This window comes from Priapulus caudatus, unplaced genomic scaffold, assembly GCF_000485595.1.
Source record: "Priapulus caudatus unplaced genomic scaffold, Priapulus_caudatus-5.0.1 Scaffold185, whole genome shotgun sequence".
NCBI classification, from domain to species: domain Eukaryota; kingdom Metazoa; phylum Priapulida; class Priapulimorpha; order Priapulimorphida; family Priapulidae; genus Priapulus; species Priapulus caudatus.
The window spans coordinates 275090-300200 of NW_014577246.1; the positions used below are offsets into that span (position 1 = coordinate 275090).

Sequence of the window (25111 nt, forward strand, 5' to 3'; positions counted from 1 at the left end):
TATTTATTTCTAGGCCTCTCTACACCGACGAACCTTAACTCGCGTTTCGCTAACTCGAGTAAGCTACCTTCGATGTCAGGCTAACTCGAGTGTACTGGTTAACGCGAGTTAGCGATTATGTCGCGTCACACGAAACACCCGATCGCGCTTAATCCCGATTTTATTATGCATCTGTGCGTGCGGTGTCTAGTGTAAACGTGCTGCGTGTTTACGTACCCGGTGCGGCGTGCGTCGTGCGCGTGCACAGGGTGCGTGCATTAGGCGTGCATGTGTGAGTGCTGCGTGCGTGCGGCGTGCGTGCGTGTGTACCTACCGTGCGTGCGTGTGCACGTGACCCGTGCGTGGCATGAGTGTGTGGCGTGCGTGTGCACGTACACGTGCGTGCGTGCGGCGCAGCATGTGCATGTGCACGTCACGTGCGTGCGTACGTGTGTACGTACACGTGCGTGCGTGTGGCCGCGCGTGTGCAGGTACACGTTCGTGCGTGCGTGGTGCGTCTTGTGCAGGTCACTGTGTGCATGTGTGTCGTGCGTGCGTACGTGGCGGTGTTGTGCAGGTACACGTGCGTGACGTGCGTGCTGCTTGCACGTCGACGTGCGTTGTGCGGCGGCGTGCGTGCATGCGTGGCGTGCGTGCATGTGACGTACACGTGCCTGCGTGTGTGTGTACCTACCTACCAGTGCGTGCATGCGTGCGTGTGCACGTCGCACGTGCGTGCGTGTGCACGTACGCGTGCGTGCGTGCGTCGTGCGTGGGTGCGCGCGTGTGCTGTGCGTAGCCGTGGCGTGTGTGTCGTGGCCTGCCGTGGCGTGCGTGGCCCGTCACGTGCGTGCATGCGTGCGTGCGTGCCGTGTGTGTGCACGTGCCCGTGCGTGCGTGCGTGTGTGGCAGGTAACACGTTGTGCGTGCGTGCGTGCGTTGCGTGCTTGTGCATGGTAGCACGTGTGTGCATGTGTCGTGCGTGCGACGTGCGTGTGTGTGCAGGTATACGTGGCGTGCGTGCATGCGATGTGCAGTAGGATCGTGCGGGGCGTGCGTGTGCAACGTACACGTTCGTGCATGAGTGTGGTGCCGTGGCGGCCTGACGTGCGTGGCCGTTGTGCTAACGTACATGCGTGACTCGTGTGTGCCGCCTATCGTGGAATTTATGCACTAGATTCGTAATCGCGTTAGCTTAACCTCGATCACCTGGCGCGGTTAAGCTAACTCGAGCTTTCCGGCCCGCGTGTCGACGCTTGCTCGAGTTAAGGTCGTCGTGTAGACGAGGCTTATATATAGGCAGTGTATACAGCCACACGTGTGTGTCTTTACCATCCAGCCACACGCGTGTGTCTATAGCGACTCCAGTGTGGAGCGGATACAACCACACCAATTTAATATTATCAGCAACCACGCGTTAAATGTACATTTAAAAGTGTCTCATTTTACTCAGAATGTGGAAAATATTCACCAGTAAATGTCTTACGACCTTATTCAGGTGTTGTAGATCTAAGACTTAGATGTAGATGTAGCACCGCAGCACTACCAACAAACTTCACGTTGGAGTACTCAGTAGGTCGCTACACTTGATTCTTTATAAATAGTATTAATATATCACAGTGAAATATTTTGAGAAATTTATGCATTTAAAATGGAGAGGAGATATTCTAGCATCGATTCATATGATGACATTCTATCAGTAGACCTCGCTTAACTTTACACATATTCACAAAGTAAAGAACGATTTTGGCCATCATCTTTTTGTGTCTAACAGTGTATATCACATCCCCTAAAACCACATCTGGCGGCATAACGATGAACCGTGAAAAACTCCGTGATTTGAGCATACTCATTATACTGCATAGCTCAGCTAAAAATAAGCTCGTCTCAATAAAAAAAAGGTAAATAAACACGAAACTCTCTTATTCTTGTTGTTTGTGCACAGGGCGTGCGTGCGGTGTACTTGTGTGTTGCAGAAGAGCATTTGAACGGCATTTAGAGCAAGTTATCGACAATAATAGGCGAAATAGAGTAGAAAAACATTAAGACTTTGGTAGTAAATACATTTCGTGTTTATTTACCATTATTTCTTTTTACGCAGTGGCTACGCGTCCGGAACCGGGAGATTACTATTATCTCTATTATGTACTCTTGGTAAGATGGATGTCCGGACGCGTAGCCTAGCGGCTCCTCGTCCGGAACCGGTCGCGTAGCTACGCCCTTCTTTTTATTGAGACGTTCTATGTGCCTGTGATGCCATTTTATTGGCATTGATAATCAATATATATATACACTCACACATATATATAATATATATGTATATATATCAGGAGTGTATAATAGGGGTATATAGGAGTGTATATATACCTATACATGCACGCCTTTCTCCGTTTTTTCCCTTGCTCACTTCCTTACTCCCCTCTCGCGGATAGTATCGCCCACGGCATCAGTCGCACGGTGAAAAGTTAGCCAGCCAAATGGCCGTATTTTAGCCGAAACTTTTACCCCCCCCCCCGAGGCACAAAATGTTAATTTACGCCTATAATACACGCGTCCGTTAGCGTGTGTGTATGCGTGTTTGTGTGGATGTAAAAGCGCGTATTATAGCCGTATATCCACATTTTGTGCTTTGGGGGGGGGGGTGTGAAAAATGTCCGGACATTTACCTGGACAGAATTCACCGTGCTAACAAGGTCGTAGGCGATACCATTTGGGAGAGCGCCAGGCAAATACTGAGGGGAAGGGGTTTCTTGGCACGAGTTTCAACTTAAAATAAATTATTAATTTCATATTGGCAACCGGCGAGGCTCATTTGCCTGACCGCATAAGAATGTGGTTATCATCTGGTTCGGCTTGTAATTCTAAGACATTGGTACACAGAAAGAAACACGCATAACCGGTTCATTTTTTTAATAATATCATTTTGTATTATAATATGCTACTTTACAAAATATTACTTACAGTTTTCAATACATGTACAGCAGCAAAAATTATTTGAATTTGCAAGAGCATAGCTGTGTGTATTATAACAGTGCGTGACGGCATCCCACCCACCGTAGACGTGTGGCCGACCCTCCGATGCAATACTCTGTTACACTAGTTGACAGTAGAGCACATAAATGTCCATGATCTACATGCTCTGGCATTAGTGTGAGGCTCTGAAGTCTGTGGTGGGTGTTGCTAGAGAAACGATATGGCATCCCAGATACCAAACAAAACGATTTTTCTAACAAAAATTCCCAACCTGGTCGGTAGCGCGTGCAAGATGCAAAAAGTGTGGGAGAGTAATGACGAACATTCTCTTATTAAATTATGTATTCTCCGATAACGTTGATAGCATTTGCACGATAACCATTTATCTTAGGGGCCATCGATCAATATGAACGCGGTCGAAAAAGATACACAGGATGTAATACAAAAACGGGAATTGGGATAAAATTTATGAACAAATTTCAGAATCTCACACTCTGTATGCCAGCATATATACATAATAATATAATTAATCAGTTTATATCAACATAAACAAATATTGCAATAAATACTGTTGTTATAGGTAAATGTTAAAAGTCCGGCAATGTGGAACTATTGTTTGCTAATAATAATCAAGCTCTATATTACATTTTACTGAGCTACAACTCAGGCTCTTGCTTACAAAGTAAAATCACATTCTATTCAATGCACTCGATCCCCTCTGCATTTCAAATGTATGTTCCTCATTCTTATATAAACCCATACACGACCCATTGCCCGATACGGACCAAAGCCATTCGACCCTGGGTTTTTCATCCAAAAACTTCACACCACAAATTCATATAACTGTAATTTCCTTCGTCCGGTCACGCGTCCTTGACTGTAATCTTAATTAACCTTCAAGGCATCACCGTCCCGTGTGATCAAAACGTAAAAAACATGTTCGGACGAGTCGATCGCCATCAAGAAATTCATAAAGGCCTCTGTGGCACAAAACATAAACCTACATTTTATTTTATATAAGCACACGGATAAAATCTCCATGGAGAAACACCTGCCTCCATTCTAGTGCTTAAAAACCCGTCTGTGAGACTCGCAAGCGGTCCACATAGATACAGCGGTGACAGAAGCGTAGCGATGAAAACAACGGAACGTTAAATTACTTTGACTCCGCGACTTGCGAGCTAAAATTTTTGCTGCACTTTCGGAGTCGGCCACGATTATATGGCCGCGAACTCCGATGCAACATTATCTCTATAAGCATGACCACTGTTCAACGAGCCTCCACCATACACCCACGCAATTACAGACTTTTTTCCCGATAATCCATTATTTTGCGTGCAGGAAAAACGTTCGTTCACACGATATGGTTAACAGTAGGGATTTAAGCAAATTTAAACGGACCAATTATTACGTTATACGAACAGCATATAGAGGACAGAACAGGAGTGCGTCATTGTCTAAATTGAATGCAGCCTAGCCACACTTAATTGCAGCCTAGCCACACTGAATGCAATATAACTATATACTGAATGCGACCTAGCCACACTGGATGCAGCCTAGTCACACTGAATGCAGCCTAGCAACGATGAATGCAGCCTAGCAACACTGAATGCAGCCTAGCAACACTGAATGCAGCCTAGCAACACTGAATGCAGCCTAGCCACACTGAAATAAGCCTAGCAACACTGAATGCAGCCTAGCCACACTGAATGTAGCCTAGCCACACTGAATGCATTATGCAGCCTAGTCACACTGAATGCAGCCTAGCCACACTGAATGCAGCCTAGCAACACTGAATGCAGCCTAGCAACACTGAATGTAGCCTAGCCACACTGAATGCAACCTAGCAACACTGAATGTAGCCTAGCAACACTGAATGTAGCCTAGCAACACTGAATGTAGCCTAGCAACACTGAATGCAGTCTAGCCACACTGAATGCAGCCTAGTCACACTGAATGCAGCCTAGCCACACTGAATGCAATCATGCAAGCATACTAAGCACGGCGAGAAACTACAGCTGGTTATGCTGCTTAGATCATAAGTTAAAGCGACGTTACGGGTGCTGCTATCTTTACCTCAGAGTCAACAAAACTGGTGATTAAGCACTTAATTTTTAAGCTGTAGAGCAATAGTATGCAGGCTCTCACACTCAGCTGTGATACCCAGCTCTAACACTATAGCGAGTACCTGATGAGAAGATTGAGAAAACATGCCATGCATTATTCTTCAGGCTATTACTGTGGATTACTCTGCGCGATTGCAATTTCATTATACCTTCGAAAACATTACGATTTAACCACTCGCTTAGAACACCAGCTTATATTAAACGCTTTTAGCATTATCTCATAAAATCCCATCTCATTGGGTATATTATTGCTCAGCATAAATACCAGCATTAAAAAACATCTCCGCTGTCATACACCAGAATCAAATAAAAACGAAGAACTCTGGCTTTTTCTGGCACGGTAAACGTAACATGATTTCATTGTTAGTTAATTACATTTACCAGATACATGGTTTAGAAACATTGGCAATACGTAGTGTGCACGACCATAATTGTCTCAGCAAAAGAATTAATCGATAAAAAGAACAGTAGAAACTGATCTACAGCTTTTAATTTCCGTACCACTTGCTATTAAATAAATAAGGGGTGATAAAATTTACAGTGGATATATTAGCTAGCTTGTAGTTGTGCACAAAAACAAACAGCATTAGCAAGAAAATTGAGATCTATGGCGTTTCAAGTTAGAGGCATATTATTATATATACAACTTTACCAGTATTTTAACCCAAACAACAAAGGTTCTTGCTCCTTTTGACAAATTCCTGCGAGAATTTGCATGCGGAATTGTAAAGACTTAAGAGCCGGTACAAGCTCAGCAGCAACACTTTATACACAGTACCTGAATGCTTGCGTATGTTTTCAGCCCCAAAATAAAACTTTCGACCTGTCATAACCATCATCTTCTCATTCATTTAAAATAATAAGGCAAACATTGATACCATCTTTGACATGGCCAGGGTTCCCAAGTTCTATATACGTAGCTATACATTTTTTTAAACAAAAAGCATCTTAAGTGGCAACTATTAAAGTGCACTCTTAATATTGATTTATAAACATTATCGAACTAGTTGAGTTTGCCATCATTTGCAGGTGTACATGTACCTGTAACCTATGATGCAACCCCGGAAATCCTGGCCATGGTATCTGACTTCAGCTGTCTATACAAATCGAGTAAGCTTTCAACTGCTGATCGGAAGAATCGACTTCTCAGACTGGCATCTCCAAAAACAAATTCAGTCCTTATACCAATTAATCACAAGTCTTCTCAAATCGATATATTCTGTATCAGTAACATTATTTCCCGTTGAATGCTCTTCGTATAAACAAAACTGCAAAAAAATATCTTTCGAAATTAACGTCCGATTTAACGTCTTTGATTTCACCGTAAAACTTACAAGAGGTTTCATGAGTAAATTTTACACAATTAAATAATCGTTCCCTCTACACACGCCAAGCACGTAGCATGGGAGCCTTTCTATACAAGCTTTCTTGAAAATGACAGCCAGATGGAATGACATCTCAATGCAGCGCTACCTGGTGGCCAGTGCTAGCAAGTCGTCTGCTTAGCACATTCAATCATATGTTGCACGGTGGCGCCAACTCGAACCATGTTTTTCTCCTCTATGATATGGTGGGAAAGACACAGGTGCTCCTTTGAAAGAAACAAACATGGTAAGCTCTAACATAAACATCCATGCACGCATGCTACAACATACAAAGAACTGTGACAACACTGCTGCGGCAATCTATAGCGAAGCACCTTTCCACCCCCCAAAGTTCATTACTGTTTGCGAGCATTGCAAAAAAACAGACAGACAATAAACCGTTGAAACAAAGTGTGAAACCGTACACTAGCATGAATGCCACCACTGCCTATTCCGGGATGAACGGTTATATAGTGTGGTCATAACACATTTTTTAATGTCTACCTCTCTCGGGTAGTGTGCTTATCTAAGATAATTTTACTACTAAAACTGTTATTTTCCAAGTAATAGGACAAGAAAAAGCAGATAATTTTGCTTGGCCTAAGGCTCTGCGAGTTATTGTGCTGCTATTACTAGTTTTGCAAGTTATGTTAATATTATGGTCACGCAAATCCAGACAATTACAAAGAATTCTTTATAAATGTAAATGTGTAAAACATAAAAAATAATCATATACTCCTATTTATTAAATTAAAGTGAATTGTGACTTTTCACTATCTTGGAGAATGTAACGAAGAAAATAAGCTTTATTTATACCATCTGCCTTGTCAATCTTACAACACGTGAACTGCTAACTGCTCAAATTATATTCCTTAATTGATTTAACTTTATACTGCGTGTGCATGCAGTTATGAAATTTGGAATGCGCATTATTAGCATGACATTTATCGTGTATCTGTATGTTTTTATTTGATAGTAAATATGAACTAAATTCCTATGTCTGTTAGTTATCACTTGCAAATATAGCATTAGCACAATATCAAACGAGAGAGATTAACAGATATTTAAACACCGTATTCCAAAACACTGGCATAACCCCATGTAGATGTGTGTCCACGTGTAACAGTTGCATAAACGAAAAATAAATCGCACACGTACGCATCACAAACACACAAAGCAAGTACAAGAAGAATAAGACATGCAGAAAGACATGCAAATTAAATTCATGCTAGAGAGACAAGCTCCATAGCAGCCACAGTAGGTACAAACAGGTGTACAGAGCATATGTGGTAGCGAGGTGATAGGGAAATACAACCATAAAGAAAAATGTCTACTGCAATTCAAAATAAAACATCTTTAACACTATAAAATCCGCATTAAAGACGTGAAATTGGAAGGTATACAGTCCATTGCTAATTCTATACGTGTGTTGGCAAACTTTAAACACTGACACAGTTTCAACACGAAAAATAAGCCAACACTTTTGGCCAGGTAGAAACACAGAAAAATATAACAGAGAACAATTAATGTTCTTTTGTAAACAGACACCATGCGCAAGTTTTAGTGATCGAGCTTACACTAACACATACACACCCTCACGCACTCGCACGTACGCACACTCAGCATCCTAGTGCCTCGTCACTCTGTCACATCATCAACATCATCCTGCTGTCTCTAGACTACCGACGACACGGTGTCCGCGCATCATCAAAAACACACACATTTATTTATCATAAAATGTTCTCATCGTTACGCACGCTTGCATATATATATATATATATATATATATATATATATATATATATATATATATATATATATATATATATATACTTGTTCATCATTCCAGCCGCCGCTGTGTGCGCGTGCGTGTGTGAAAGCAGTGCTTTGTAAATACTGCAGTTACCACGAGAATGGTTCTGAAGCAGATTATAAAAAATGTTCTGCGTACCCTGCTACAATCTTCACAACCTAAACACAATGTATCAGCCCTCAACACGGTACACTCAAAGCACGCCTTTCACACACATACCCACGGATTCAGCAGCCGTAAAGTATCAATATACGCAGGAGGACAGCAGAGGATATACGATTTGCACAAACTGTCACAGCGAAGTCACGGGCTCGTAGTCACTTTTGACCAATCACTGCTAGAATGTGCTTGAAGAATACACACAAAAAAACATACGATCACAATTGGCTGTAGCTGCACGCTGTGCAGCCAATAGGTGTACGGCGAGCAACAAGTCGTAACATCACTGGAATGAGCACCAACAATCAACCGAACAACCAAGTAACAATCACGAACACCATCGAATTCTGACTGCATAAACTACGTTCCATCTTCTACACAAAACGTTATATAATTTCCTCGGTTACAAACTCGCGACTATCACCTCTTCTCTGCACTGACACAGGTTACATTGCACCACCATACCCTGGGCAAGTCCACTCATGTCCAGATCTCGTTAGGAACATGAACAAAGTGCACACACGTTACAGGGTACATCAGGTATCACATACCGAAATGGTGGCCTCACAGTATAGGATAATATTCATCAGTATATATCATGTTCAGCACCTTAGTTATGTAATGACTAGGACAGTTTTTTAATTATTATTTTTTATTACCACAGTTAAAAAGTGCAATTTTGTCCCTAGCAAAATGTGTTCGCTGCATGGACGCTGAGCAGTGGCATGTATGAACAGTATTGGCACGTATAATTGTACATTTGCAATGTGTATAGGTTAAATGACACCTGCCTAGTGTTACTGCCTGCAACGAGACTAGAAATCGCAAAAAAAACCACAACTAGCAGACTACAATTACTACAGACGGGTTAGTATAGTTAGCTACCGTTAGTTTCTACTGGAATGATTAGCAGTACTATTATACACTACTGCGTTATGTGGAACACAACGAGAGCTATTATATTATCGACAAAATGTCGCTCACTGAATCTGCGCGCCGACATCAGTACCTGATCTCCGACTCGTGCAAACAGACATAATTGCACAAAACAGAAGAATGCGCATCTCTACCTATCAGGGGGTGGCAGGTCAGAGTTCAAGGTCAGAGGTGGCTCTCTCTATCGCTGCAGCAACTCGGAGATTGACCAGGTGACCATTACAGGGGCATATACACATGCACGCACGCACGCACACAAACACGCACGCACGCCCAGCACAACACCGCGGGCCACACACTACACACAACACACACACAACACGCAAACAGGCATAAGCACACCCACGCATGCACAGGCACACACAACACGCCCACACACACGCACGCACGCACGCACGCACGCACACACACACACACACACACACAACACACACACACACTCCCCCGCTAACCGGGCGGATGGAAACCCAGCATGTAGCAGACGATGAGAAAGACGAGCATGAGAACGTAGGACAGCACTCTGTCGCGTGTCGTGATGTTGTGAGGCCTGCGTGCGAGCGCGTTCACCGTGCGTGCGACGCGTAACATACTCAACTCCTCGACTACGTCGTCGCATGCACACAGCAAGCCCTGCAAACAAACACACGCGAAGAAACGCACTGTGAGAGTTAGCACAGCGCACAGAGGGCGGAGAGCGCGAGTCAGAGAGTGACAGTGTGAGAGAGAGAGTGCGAACCATCACCAGAGGAGTGTCAACCGTCACCGTGCCTGCAGCATATAGAACTACGTACCTATAGCAGCATACATATAATATATCAAGAGCTAATAATACCTTATTTAGTATTTATACCTTATTAGGTATTATTAGCTCTTGATATATATATATATATAATATATATATATATATATTCGTGGTGGTGGGACTACAGTATATATATATATATCGCTCGTTCACCTGTTGTAGTAGAAACAGGAAAATGTCTAAACACGACACAAACGAGCGAACACCGTAGGCTTGTAAACGAACTAGGTCTGAACGAATATGCTGAACATCACAGCTTAAAACAATGGAGCGGACATCCATCAGTTCTTTTTGAATAATATGAGAAGTTATGAGTAAACATCGAGGGCAATGGCAGCAGAGATGGTTAGCACTGCTGCTGCAGACTAGGCTCAGGTTATAGACACACAGTCTATCAAACTCACATCTCTCGTTATTAAACGTTACTTCTATTTTTTAAGGTCAGTATTATTTAAAGGGTTACTAAAGAATTATATTTCACGCTGTCTACCAATATGAGTATTCTAACAAAAAAATTATTTCAAGGAGAATAATCTATGAAATCTACAATTCTACTTTTCTAGTCTATATTAATTCAATATTACAACCCACACCAGGACTAGTGTTAATATAAATATTTAAGTATAACTTACAGAAATAGGTTTTCCGGTGCAGTCGATATTATATCTTACTAGATTTAGATTTAGATATTATACAATATTTCCATTTTTACAAAAATATCCTAAATTATATCAAACTATTATGTAAATATACCCAAGAAGTCATCATTAAAGGACTCACTAACACGCGTTCTAACACCACTGCTGGGTGGCAAAGCAAGATAGCTTTCATTGTGCAAGCATGAATTTGATTAGACATCGATATTTCACATGTGAAGAAAATGTACAGCATCTATGCATGGTTGAATTATTAATATAGAATTGACGATATATGCCGTGCCCAGTGAGAAGTGTATAAGCAGATGCTGACATCTGGTGAGTAAATATGCACACTCGGCATTAAACACATTGGAACAGCGGGCAAAAACAATGCGTCTTTATTCATTTATGCTGTGAAACATGACAGTGAATATAGATAGCATCTACACGATGACCTGGAGCTTCATACTGAAACAGCATATATGGTAACGAATATGGTCAAAGTCTACAAATTCTTGCTGCAATAGAGCAAAGTAAATGTTCATTATATCCTATGCAGACCATCGCGCTATCGCCATGTTTTTCCAACAAAGCTCCAGAACACTCTGAGACATCAGATACACATCCTAACAGGCAAACAGACAGAGAGACAAGGCAGAGAGACAGACAGAGACAGACAGACAGACAGACAGACAGACAGATACACAAACAGATAGACAGACAGTAGTGGAAGACTGTAGCTCCCACCGCCTATGTACGCTAGCAGTGACAGCCACGAGACAAGCTACCAGCCCAGTGACCACTGCGTGTGTACCACTGCATCGTTACACCGTAATCAAAGATCCTCCTGTGTTTTGATACTTTACGAAAACCTGGACACCGAAATCACAAAATCATAGATACAGGGAGACAGAGAAAAGATATATGCCGCAGAACTAAGAATAACTGTGAGCAGTGGGCACGTACGGAGCGCAGAGACAACAAAACTAAGGAGACGAGGAGAGGAAGAAACAAGGTACGAAACAAGGTCATGGAATGGCAAGGTCATCCCTACGCACGACATCACAGTCGTCATGCAACGTACGAGCCACCACAACACCATTCACTTATCACCTATAACGCAATGAGCGCGCAGTCCGTACCCATAACTTGCCCAGCAAGATTATTCACCTGGCTCTCGGCAATCCATTTCACGTGATCTAATCTGGCTTGTAAAATAGCCTTGCGGCAACAAGAGGCTGCATGCAACTGTTGGAACACAGTGTCAGCACACGCAGTCAACGACAGGAATGAATAGAAAACACGTAAGAAGTAGATGCAAGCCAGTAAGAAAATGTAAGACAAACAGCGATACACCGAGAGAAAAAAACAAAATGCACACCTACGTCTAACGAACGATACCCAAGACCATCACTTGAGACTGTGAGTGTCTTGGTGCTTTTGCATTCGTGTACAACAGGCAGTACGATAACCATTTCTCAGTACTCTAGCTGAGTGACAAGCCCCTGTATATATACCCTGTATGTAAATGGGTATACATCTGGGCTGCAGAATTTTTTGAGATGGCACCGAGGTGAACAGGTCACATTGAGATTCAATGTCAACTGAGACTGCACTGAGACTTGCATGCCTCATCCAGGGTCACCGCCGACTGAGACCTCATTGAGATGCATGTCTCATTCAATGGCTTCTTAAATAAATTTTTCCAGAAGTTTTCGACAACGCAGAAGTATGTCTGTGTGCAAATAACACGTGCTTCCTTGTCCCTGCCAACCTCTGTGAGAGCTCAAGAAACCCCGCAGCCACTGATGTAACTTTGTATCCTAGTTGCTAGCTATACCCTTGCCTTCATCCAACAACCAACTGCTGGTTGCCCATTGAGACGAAGCCACTTCCCTCGCTCTCCTTCCACTAAACAAGTTTACTACATGCAATCGCAAGTTCCACCTACCTCGTCAACTCCTATTCGCCTGCATGCCTCAACGAAATTCTCTACGTTCCTCCGGCACTTGGCTAGAGACAGCTTTGGCTGAAGGCATACATAATCATATAGTTTTTATCACGCAATCGATGACATGAGTTAAATGATGACGCATATTGCTAAAGAATGAGGTATACATCATACCTGGGGTAAGGATAGATTTGCTGGGTAAAGCTTGTTACAGAAACCAAAGTAACATGGCTGCCAAAGCCCTATATTCTATGATGAGCTTAGACAAAAACCTAACGCCTACAGTGGGACACTACTAGCAGACTTACCACGGCGGGCGACGGTACATGAATGCTCTGCACAGATCTAGGCCTGATATGATTGGCAAGGTGACAAAGAACTACTCCATCCAGCAAGGCTGCTGACAGGTCACCTGGAAGCGTGACCTTTAACCGGCTTTCTATGTTCTGTAATGCAAGAAAACGTCGGCATATATTAGTAACATGCAAATTATTATCAGAATTAAATGAGTACCATACTGCTATTCAGTCGATGTCAACCTGCCCCATAAATCTTTTGTGAAATGCTATGCCACGTCTTCTTAGTGTACATTACAGATATACATTTTAATCTCAAAACTTAAAAACAAAATTTAAAGCTTCAAAAATCAATAAAGTTTAGTTATTTTTAAGCACCAGGGTTCAAAATCCAAAGTCAAGAATCCAGATGATGAGTTAGAGGATGTTGATGATTAGGAGGAGCCGACAGAGCAAGAGGAGAATAAGGATAGTAATAAGGCAGAGCAGAAGGAGGAGAAGGACGATGGTAATGAGGAGAAGGAAGAGGAGGAGGATAGTACTGAGGCAGAGCAGGAGAAGGACAAGGAGGATAGTACTGAGGAGGAGGAGGACGGTAATAAGGAGGAGGAAAAGAAAGAAAGGAAGACTGAGAACCCACATGGCGCAGCTGCTCCATCTGCCGCTGTTTCTCATCGCGGTGGTCGAGCCGACGTCGGATCGTGAAGCTGGGTTCGGCGCCGTCCACCGCTCGCATCGTGCTCGGCGGCGTGAACGCTGCAAGATAGAGGGCGCTACATTAAGCGCTGCCAGGCAACTACAGGCAGAAGGTGCCCTGATGACCACTTTGAAGAATGGAAGATAAGATTGGAAGATAAGAAGATAAGAAGTGGCGATAAGAGAGAAGAGTGGAAAGAGGTGAGATGACTACTTGTCCGGCCCACAGGGCGCATGGCGTCCCTCGCAGCGTGGGAACAATGCAGCAGCATATTAAGAGGTAGCTTTAATTATTAAAAATTATTTTAAACTTATTGGAGAATGTATTTACCCGGTCGAGACTTGGGCAAGTTACTTTGCTGTGGGCTGTCAGGCATGGTAGCAGCAAGCTGTTGCTGGGGACTGAATCCTCGCTCGGGTGAGGGCGAGGGTGCTAGCTCTTTCTCCGGGCTACCACTAGTTGATGTCCTCTGCAGCACGGCCAAGAGAAACCTCAGCGCAACACATAACCCTTCATGCTCTCGCTAGGAGAGAGGTTAATAAACTATGGGCCTGTTTGCAGTATCATCATAAACATGTCTGACATTATATGCCTAAAATGTCATAAATTTTTAATTGTGTATTAAGTGTTAGTTATTTAATTAAGTATAGTGCAAAAGCAATGACATTTTATACTTATGACAGTAGCCATAACTATTTATGATGATTCTGAAAATGGGCTCCAAAAAATTGTACAAATCCAGAGTGCCTATGTTTAAAATCACGAGCATTCCAAAACAATCATGCCCCAAGTAAAAATGTGTCAGATGTGTCAGCAGAGGTGCACAACATGAATACCGGTTTACAAGAGTACGAAATGTTTGTTTCCACTACAAACAATGATCAGATGCGTACTTAATTTTCAACTATATTACTGCTTATTAGAGCTTAACTCTTTATCACAGGAGTGTATAATATACTCTATCAACATTATACACTCCTGATTATATCACACGATTATATCACACTATTATATCACACTATTATATCACACTATTATATCACACTATTATATCACACTATTATATCACACTATTATATCACACTATTATATCACACTATTATATCACGTTATATCCACACTTCTCACGAACGGCGCTATTTAGGGATTTTTCAAACTATCACAGAGTTCACAAAATATTTTTCGCTCCAGCAGTGATCAAGAACTGTATCAGCACTCAGAGTAAGATGATCATTGGTGATCAGAGTAACAGGAGAGCATTCGGCGCGCGCTTACACGGACGTAGTTGAGCACGGCATCCTTCTGTATCTGCTTCATGCGAACTCGCTGCTCCTCCAGACGGCGCTGCGCTAGCATCGCCTGCTGCCGCGTCTGGTTCACAAGTGCCTCCCTCTTCTGGCGGAACTCCTCCTCCTGTTACGGCGTACAGACGTAGACAAAAGGTCAGTGAAAAACGTAAGTATACAAGTATACAATAAGTCCCAAGCCACACAGACAGCAGGTCGGCAAACGAAATATCTACCTTATTCAAAACGCGGAGCTCCGATTTAACATAATCGAGTTTTGTTATGTTTACATTTCAGTTTGTAAACAACAGCCACTACTACTTTATGCTTCTTCTTTTACTTATTGATTTCAATGTTGTAAACACTTTCTAGCAGAAATTAATCATCCGAGGAATTCGTCGGTTGCGTGAATATGCCCGACCGTCTTACCACTTTTTACAACGTGTACTAACTTTACATCGAGGTTTTTATGGCCGACTCGTTCCGAAACGGTGGATAATAAAAAGACCATGTAACACGTAATGGCTTAAGCTTAAGTTTAATGAGCACGCACAGAGAACAGACAGCTGCTTGTGGTAACAGTTAAGTACGTTCTCCTAAAGCTACTACTGGTAAAAAACGAGAACGTTAGTTTAAGTTTTTTAAAGGTTTCAGGCTGTTTAAACACTACGTTTAAAAAGCATTTCAAACCTATTGCTTTTTGAATCAATCTTTTTGAATATTCACATTTGACAACTAGTCAAAATCTGTGTAGAGAAGCTACTTATTACTAACTAACCACCAGCATGCTCTACTAATAAGTCATTTGACAGGAGAGACAGCGAGACCTGTGCATTTACACATGCAAGCATGCAAGTACACACACGTTAAATTAGGGATAGTGCAATATCATAGACTTATCAGTGTCTAAAGTGATTGCAGCTAGTCTATGTGTTTTCCTCATTGAGAGTAGCAGATACGCAAGCACTGCTAAAATACTTATAATAGAAATAATAATACAATATGATATATATATATATAATATATATAATATTATAGAAATGACAATATAATGATTAATCTAATCTACTGAAATATTAATATAAATGCCAAACTAGAAATGCGTTAGTTAAACACTAAAAAAATTAGTACCGAGAGAAATAAAAAAATAAAAAAATAAATGTAATAATAAACGCATACATACGGACATGAACTCGTCACATGCACCGCTGTCTGTGCTAAACATGCTGTCTACATCGCTATCACGATGAGCATTACTCGTGTGCCGACTCACAGGCGTTAACTGTTTAGTGCAAATTGGAACAGGTGATCTGCTATTCGCTACCCTGTGCTGCTGCTGCTGCTGCTGTCGCGAGGGAGAGCCACGGACGAGAGATGCCGTAGTCTTCTCCTGATTCCTGCAAAATGGTACAATCGACTCAATTCTCAATTCGTGACAAAGTGCCCTGCTTACTCGTGTTTGACCATTTTATGGGCTGGCGTAGCCACTGATCATATAGATGTTAGTAAACTAGGAACGACACTACAAACAGGGATCAGTCTGACGAACGCATATAGATTACACATCGTTATATGTAAACGAAAACTGAAAGGAAACATTGACGAAAGAGGAGACACAGGATATCATGGTGACGACCATTGATCGTTAAATAAATCGTTCATTATAAATTTCACACATTTGTAACCAACAATTACCAGACATGAGCACACTGAATGTGGAATAGTGATATATAATAACGCATGCTAATGATGGGTAATGATGGTTAAACTCATTTAAATATTACTTGCATATTTAAGCAACTTATTTTAATTAAGAAATTGCAGCAAGCTAGCAAGTTTTAAATATTTGAAATGTTATCTTATTTTTATTAGATTTTCTTGTAGAGATTGTTCTAAATTACTAGTAACTAATACAAAATCTGATAATTAAATTTGAAATCCACTCCCATTCTAATCGTCTTGTGTTTCCCATGTCATTTACAATAAATACTCAACCTCGAATATTTTCATTAACATGAGCCCTATTTTTAACACCAGTCACAGCCACACTAGCTCATAGCATACACTAGCCTAAAACCTACATCTTTTGCCACAGCTATACATCTGGAAAGCTCACAGAGCTCAGAGCTGAGTAATTGGGGTGACGGAAAGTAAAGCCATGTGAAAGTGAAGCTCTATAATGCATCTTTATCTAATTATTTAGTGAATCAGGCCGAATCGAGCCACTAGCATTGCAAACATGGGACGTGTGCTGCAGAGCATAGGAAGAAGGACGTGATGTAAACGTAGCCATGGCAACAGCATCGATGGCCACATCGACGGTCACATCTGCAAGTGACAAATCTTTGAGCACCGACTTACACAGCGTTTATCCAAGGAGACATAAAGTGAGGACTGCCAGAACGCTTCAATGTTGTGGTTTTCAGAGTCCTGTTACGGAAAGTCAGAGAAAGACTATAGGCTACAGACACAGCAGCTAAAAGAAAAGTATAAATATGAAAAAAGGTAACTATGCTAAGATGAGCAATTAGTGTCTAAAAATAATTTCACAGACATGCAATGCACTTAGAGGAGCAGCCAATGCAGGTTGTAATTATGTTATTATATATATATAATTCACTATTTTACATGACTTACTATACTTCAGGATAGTAGAACAATGCACATTTACAGACGAAGAGCAATAAATAGTATCATAAATGATTTTACTACACAGAAAAGACTTGCACTAGACAGGTTTTCTGCCTAACATAAATACCTGCTGATCTACTAGACAGAGCCATACGAACACACAAGAAACGTGTACAAAGACAGAAAACAGCATATTCCTAGCAGAGAATTAGACAACTGGTATGAATACTTGTTGCACATGAGCACGATACACAATCAAGCACACATTAGAACACGATGCAAGAATACGACCAGAATAGGAGCTTAGTGCTGTAATAATTCCACTCGTTAGGTTCCCCACGTGTTCGTTACATAGGCTGGCTTCAACTTTTGTGTAACCTTACATGATGACAGACTAGACATTAACCAACTCAGAGACCACCCACATATGTATAAAGCCACTGCAAAGCAGATTATTCTCAATGATGACAGATACATAATAATTTGCATCTTAGTGTTGAGGCTATCTATCGTAGTGCTGTGGGCAATCTTAGAGGTTATCTCGGTGTGGGGGGAAACATAGGGGCCATCTTTCCTTTGGGAATTATTTTTGGGAATATCTTGGTGTTGTGGGGGGCGGTGCTATCATAAGGGCTACCTTCACGTTGGAGCTATCTCAGGGTTTAACTTCCGGTTGAAGGCTCTTTCAGTGGTTTCTTTATGTTGTGGGCCTATTGTAGGGGTTCCCTTTGTGTTAGGTCACTAGCATTGCCGGCTTTATTTTACCTTTATGTTGCTGGCTATCTTAGGAGCTCTATGTCAGGGTCAGTTCTACATCAATTCATCTCACTGTCAGGAGGGCTATTTCAGTGGCTTCTTTATGTTGGGGGTTATCCTAGGGGTTACTATTGTGAGGGTTACCATAGAGGCTACCTTTATGTCGAGGGCTATCTCAGAGTCTCTTCTTATGCTGGGGGCAATCTTATGAACTATTTCAGGGGCTCTCTTTATATTGGGGGAATCCTGGTCTTTGCAACTATCTCATAGATAAGTATCCTGCCCAATGGCCCTCCTCGCATATTTCAAGGGCCCTCCCTCCTGCATTTTCGCGACATTGTTGCAGGCTAGCAGCATGTTCACCTGTCATTGCATGCACTGACATATTGTGAGTTACCTGATTTCTACTGGTGCTGTGCCATTAGCCGTTTTTGATGGAGATGCGGCTGCGACCGTTGAACTGCAACGAGAATCGGCGAACAACTGTGCTTTAAATGCACAACCAAAGACAGTATATATCAAGCTCACGTGTGTTGCGTGCCCCGGCATAGGTGGTGCATGGATACTTACCGACAACACATGGACTAATGTATGGCAGCCATCTTATGACTGCCAAAGTATATTTACACCCACCACACACAAAACACTAAGCAGCGAAAATAATGAAACAATGAAACACAAAGCATCCTACATCTACTATTGGCAATACAAGACTCAATCACAAACACATTTTATCGCAAAATGACAAACAGTGACACAATGTTTTCCTATCGCGTGTACCTTTCCTTGATGTATTCCTTATATTCGCTGTAGCTGGCGAAGTAAATCCTTAGAGAGCACGTAAAAAACCAAACTTATATTAGGAGAATTTACAGCTATCCCACATGGCCAAAACTTTAAATGCTTAATGCCTTTCCTCCTATTATGATAAAAACAGATGTTCGCCATTCCTACACAGAGGAATTTTTCACGTTCTCCATATTTTACGTTAGCGGCACAGGAATGTGGCTTTCCACCGCGTAATATAAGAAAAGCCGGAATTTCGCAGGCCCGAAACAATAACATATCTTACCCCCGTTCAATATGGCCGATGGCTGGCCCCACAGGAGTCTCGCACTAAAACCAAAAGCAAGTAAGCTGCAAGAAGTACAGAAGCAAGGAAACAGCTTACCTTCCCTCGGCCTTGCGTTTGGCTTCATCTCGCTGTCGATCTATCAGAGCCTCCTGCTCCTTCTGCAGTCGCACGGCCGCCCTCCTCCTCTCCTCCCGCTCGTCCTCCTCCTCCCGCGCACGCTCCCGCCGAATCTTCTCCGCCGACTGCTTCTTCTCCTCGTACAACAGTTTCTGGCGTGCCAACTCCTGTGCGCGAGAGAGAGGAAGGGGTGTGAGCGCAGGGGGAATAAATCTAAGCAGCCTCATGCGCATTGTGTAAGAAGCACGTTTACTGCTATGTAGTACAGCTATGTAGCTATGTAGTAGTGTAGCTTTGTAGCTATGTAGTACAGCTATGTAGCTATGTAGCAGTGTAGCTAGGTAGCTATGTAGTACAGCTATGTAGCTATGTAGCAGTGTAGCTAGGTAGCTATGTAGTACAGCTATGTAGCTATGTAGCAGTGTAGCTAGGTAGCTATGTAGGGCATAAATCTATGCAGCCTCGGGTTACAACCAAGCTGTTGTACGGATCCCCATTTAACCTTTTGCAAATAATGCAGGTTACTGGCAGTACATGCATTGGTCACAAGAAACCTACACGATTTCAGTCTAAACCATGCAATATCGTGAGAAGTAGCTTCTGTGAGGAATTCAATCTCAATGTAAATTCTGAGTACTACCTGCTCTTCGATTACTTTACCGATCTTCTTACTGATGACCTTTTCTACCGATTCTTTCTTGAAGATTTCCACATTGACTACCGATATAGCATCCACGACACAGTGTAATACCAAGATGGGAAATGCACACCTTTGAGAATGGATCCTCGCCATTCGTTTCCGGTGGGTTGGGAGTGTCAGGAGGCGTGGACTTCGATGCAATTGTCTGCTTTATTTTCTCCGCAATTTTCTTGCGTTCTTCATACATGGCTTTTTGTCGACTCAGCTCCTACGGTCATTGAAATGCGTATAATAAATGTCAAGTAAGACTGAAAATCGTAAATCCATCACCACCCAATCGAAGCTCAAACAAAATCTATGTCATATAAATATATGTTATCATGATGTGACATGCTACAGCATTACATGACCCATAAAGAATTGATTTAGAAGTTTTTAAACAAATGAACTACAGGTTGATGACACATAACTTTTCGAGATGGTTTGATCTGCAGCTTTGACACAAAAGAATATATTACCAATTGTGTAACTACTAAAATCCACACACCCACTTCAGAAATGCCTTAATGAGAATCTGTTTACCAGCACTTAAGCAGTGGCAGCATAATGCATCCGAATGCTCGCATGTTTTCCCGATGTAACGTTAGTGCTTAATTGTACCACGGAAGTAGTAGCAATGTAAGTGCATAGTAGCAGGGGTTAATAGTGATAAATTTGTCATTAAAATGTCATTGAAATTGTCATTAATTTGTCACAAATTTGTCATTATTAACCACTGACGGTAGTAAAAGTCTACCACATGAATTAACATCATGTAAAAATCGTGGAGAGGTTTTTTCAGGTGCTAACCCTGTACCTTTGTGAACTCGTCTTGCCTTTCATCCGTGTCCAGCAACGCAGGACTGCTGGCTACCAGGTGTATTGGTGTCTGCTCCCCAATTGCCTGCCGACTCTGTAACACACAACATCAAATTAGAACCCACAACGGGCAATTCATTTTTTGTTTCACGCTTCTCACTCTCATATTGTATTATTATGATCTAAACTTTAGCCATTGAAATGATATTGCCTATCTAGATTCCCAGAGGCCATATCCTATCAATGACCCCCAGCATTTGACTCACTATTGAAAGAAGTATTGCTACTAAATCATTATTGATGCCCAATTTCACGAGAGGATTTAATTATTTTCACACTAAAAATTAATCAGACTAGTTAAGAAATAGAAGCAGATAATAAATAGGAATTAGATGTCAAAATCCTACAAATGTGATGTACAGCACCACTAAAGTAAGCAATAATTCTCGACACATGCTGGCATACCAGCAGAAATTATTTACAGTTCACTACAGAAGTGTTGCATAGAATATTAACAAGTATCCATCCATGCCAACGCTATAGCATTCCTCTTACTGCACTCAAACGAAATGCACTGATGCATGTAGTATTGTACTGCCAATTTAAATTGGCAAAATTCAGTACTGGACTTTAATAACAGAGATCAAACGTCTATTGCCTGGTGATTCAGTGCAGGTGTATACACCTTACTGGTTTTTCTACATGTTCATGTTATCTCCCACTTGGTTGCACACTAGGTATCACAAATCCATCATTAAAATGCGGGCAACAGCATGACGAGTCGACAGTGTGAAGATCAGATAACTGATGAAAGCTATGAGCATTATTAAACATGCAAACAGTGATGTGAAATTTTAAATTGAATTAGTATGGTGCAATGAATTATTTAATTTTGTATAACACATTATATCTCCAACCTGATGCAAATAATTCGGAGATAATAATTCTTGATTATATATGAGAATATCTTAACTTTAAGACTTGTGCTAGCTCATACCACTGACCTAGTTTTCGAATCATCTGTTAACATCTGTTCAACAAGTTGACATAAATACCAATTAACTTATGTGAACCAGAGTGATACGAATTTTAACTGTGTGTTGAATAACGTGTTTGCAACCGGTTTTATTTGGGAGAATATTAATTTCAGTGTATGCACAGCCATTACCAGATACAAACACAATCAACTTTTCACAGAGTAAACACAAGATAAACACGCACACACGGTTACACACACGTACACCAGACGTACGCGCACACTAACATTCGGTAAATGCACGTACGGATCCATTTGCGTATGTGCACACTCACACACGTACGCACGCATACCTATCGCCCACTACATCAAAACTCTGACACTTCGCATACGTCTCGTTGGCCAGCTTTTGCTCCATCACCGACCACAGCAATCATGAATGCGTGAAAGCACTGATGAAGCAGATAATGACTACTCACCGCGGAGCCATTCACGCGTGTAAGTGAACTAGTTAGTGCATTACCGGTGGTGGTGGGGGGTTCGAGAGACAGCATTCACGGGTTCTTACCCGTGCACTTGCATCGTATGGTGGCTGCTGCTGCTGCTGCTGCCTCCCTCGCTCCTGCCAATGTTCTTTGGTTGCTTCCATAGCTCGCAGAGCCAGATTCCTTGAGTCCTCTATGCTCGCATTCTGAAGACACGGCAGTGGAAAATAAAATTAAGAGATCATCGCCAACGTTTCTATTCGGAGTCCTCAGCCTTTCCGTTTGTTTGTGTTGTGTTTTTTCTTCAGACAGGAAGTCTTTTTTCTCTATGGCTGCTATCACTGCTCATGCCTATATTATATGCAAGGTGCTTGCATTTCCTAACACGCAGCTACTGTTTTTCATCCTAATGGCTGTGAACACACACATCACATGTCATGTTATGTCATGTCACGTTATGTCATGTCATGTCATGTCATGTCATGTTATGTCATGTCACGTTATGTCATGTCACGTTATGTCATGTCACGTTATGTCATGTCACGTCACGTAACTGATATTTGCGTGAGGTCACATGGATAACATTCTTCAAGATTCACCCTCATTTTACTTGCTATATAATATATACATAAGTAAGCCACACACCAATGATACGTGTTGTAGGTGCCCGTCTTTAACCCTCGAAATACTGTCTTCACGTAAAACTATTTAACTATGTTAGAATATACACATGCTCTATACCGTATCTGCACTTTCGTTAGACCAACGCTTGTCCTCGTTGCTATCTGTCGTGATGTAACCCGAGTCTGCAATGGAGGCAACCAGGTTGCGCTGGCGTTTCTCTTCCGACGACTGCCTTGGTCGGCTGTAGTCTTCAGAACTACTGTAAAAAATCCTACTCTATCATCAACTGTGTGAAACCGTGTGTAAAAGCTGGGGAGGGGTGGCACATGCGTGTTAGTTAAACTGCACATAGCACACACTATACTTCAAACAGGGGTGATAGTGTTAACACTAGTCTATTGTCACTAAGACTATTGTTAGGAAGCCAGTAATGTGCGGAGGTTTTACCCATGCAGAAACACGACCGGTTGTTGCCTGAAGCATTCTCAGAACATGAACAGTAAGAGTACTGTTAGTGTTAAACAGCTGAAGCAAATTCTCTAAAAAAGTACAGCACCTGTTCTCCACATCTCCACATAAATATTCTCTTTTACCACACGTGCCCAACACTGCAGCTAATGATCTCAGCTAAATGTAAAACTTATTTGTACTAGTTTCCAAATTACCCATCACTTATTATTATTATCATCATTATCACGTATTTTTATTACTTTTTTAATCTGCATATTACAGTTCAACCTATTGCCAACTTCTTGGCATCTGGTACACTGCTACGTGTAGCATATATTATATATATAATTTCATGACTAATAAGCGCACGTTGAGTGCAATCAATGTACCCAATCGATTTTTAGTTTTGCAGAGCTGCGACAGCTGCTTCCAAGAACTGAGAAGAAAGAACGATTGATTTGTCACAAAAACCTTTGGGTAGCCCCTTGCGAATATATATATGTTTCCTCACACGCTCAAGGGTATATTCCGCACGCACAATGCAATAGAGGAGGACTTCACTGTCAACCTGAATGGATTCGCAAGTGCCTACATTAACAGCTCTTAGACACTTCAAGGCTGAGCAGTGCGCTTTTACTCCATATAGCTGGCAGTCAATGAACGATCATAGATGCAGGGTGCACACAGTAGCGCATCACCCCCCTAACATATTCAGCTCGATTTTCCAAGGAAGAACTCACACAGATGAATGAAATCAATGTGGCTTTTTTCTTATGGGGGTATGATTTGGTGGGTGCTTGGGGGGCTTGATAGGCACAGGGCACAATTGGGTGGATGATGGGAAAGGAACGACGTGCACAGGGCACGACTGGGTTGATGATGGTAGGGGTTTATGTGCACCGGCCATGACTGGATGTAGGGTGGGCAGTGGCCATGGGTGTAGAAACAATCAATGAAATTGTACATCAGCCACTATCCTCCTCCTGTTGCTGCAGTCTACGAGTGATGATATTGGAGATGAACGGGTGAGCATATCAGTGATGTTCCCCCAGGGGCATACAGCCCCTGCGGCACGCGCACATGCAGTCGTACTTACTGCTTCCATACCCACACACCTGACAAGATTAGTATCTACTACGAAGTACTAGCGATTCAATGCGCTCAGAGCAATCAAGAGAATGCATCCCTCGAAAGAGACACCACCACCATGTTTGGAAAGAATCCTTCCTCATCCGGTTATTATGAGTCACGACCATGCGAGTATGCCGTCATGGTTTTCGCGTAACACCACACGACTTGGCAGTAGTAGAAATTCACAACGGCTGTATAGTGTGTGAATGAATCTTGTGCCTGAACAGCAATGCTTTTTTCCAAGGCATAGCCATTAAATGCTCATGAAGATATGATAACCATAAAACTATGATAAGCAAAACCTGCACATTACTGCGAAATACTGCAAAACACTGCATATAGGAACTA

The 25111-nt window shown here is 42.0% G+C and overlaps 1 protein-coding gene across 9 annotated transcripts in view; it reads right to left on the minus strand.

Moving 5' to 3' along the window:
• Positions 1-2879: 2879 nt before the first annotated feature.
• LOC106806912 (leucine-rich repeat and calponin homology domain-containing protein 3-like) overlaps positions 2880-25111 on the minus strand; it is a 41209-nt gene continuing 18977 nt past the window's right edge. Inside the window, exons 7-21 of one of the 9 annotated variants that reach the window (XM_014809074.1) lie at positions 23300-23441; positions 22642-22764; positions 21096-21191; positions 20370-20507; positions 19579-19766; positions 18805-18867; positions 17382-17450; positions 16204-16417; positions 15010-15147; positions 14065-14203; positions 13678-13793; positions 13050-13187; positions 12742-12819; positions 6552-6669; positions 2880-6346 (exon numbers count right to left, since the gene is read on the minus strand). In XM_014809074.1, the coding sequence (XP_014664560.1) occupies positions 6565-6669; positions 12742-12819; positions 13050-13187; positions 13678-13793; positions 14065-14203; positions 15010-15147; positions 16204-16417; positions 17382-17450; positions 18805-18867; positions 19579-19766; positions 20370-20507; positions 21096-21191; positions 22642-22764; positions 23300-23441 (1747 nt within the window). In that variant the 3' untranslated portion in view covers positions 2880-6346; positions 6552-6564. Of the gene's footprint in view, positions 6670-9722; positions 9981-12741; positions 12820-13049; positions 13188-13677; positions 13794-14064; positions 14204-15009; positions 15148-16203; positions 16418-17381; positions 17451-18804; positions 18868-19578; positions 19767-20369; positions 20508-21095; positions 21192-22641; positions 22765-23299; positions 23442-25111 lie in introns of those variants that run through there. The other 8 variants (XM_014809073.1, XM_014809071.1, XM_014809076.1 and 5 more) reach the window with 8 other exon arrangements.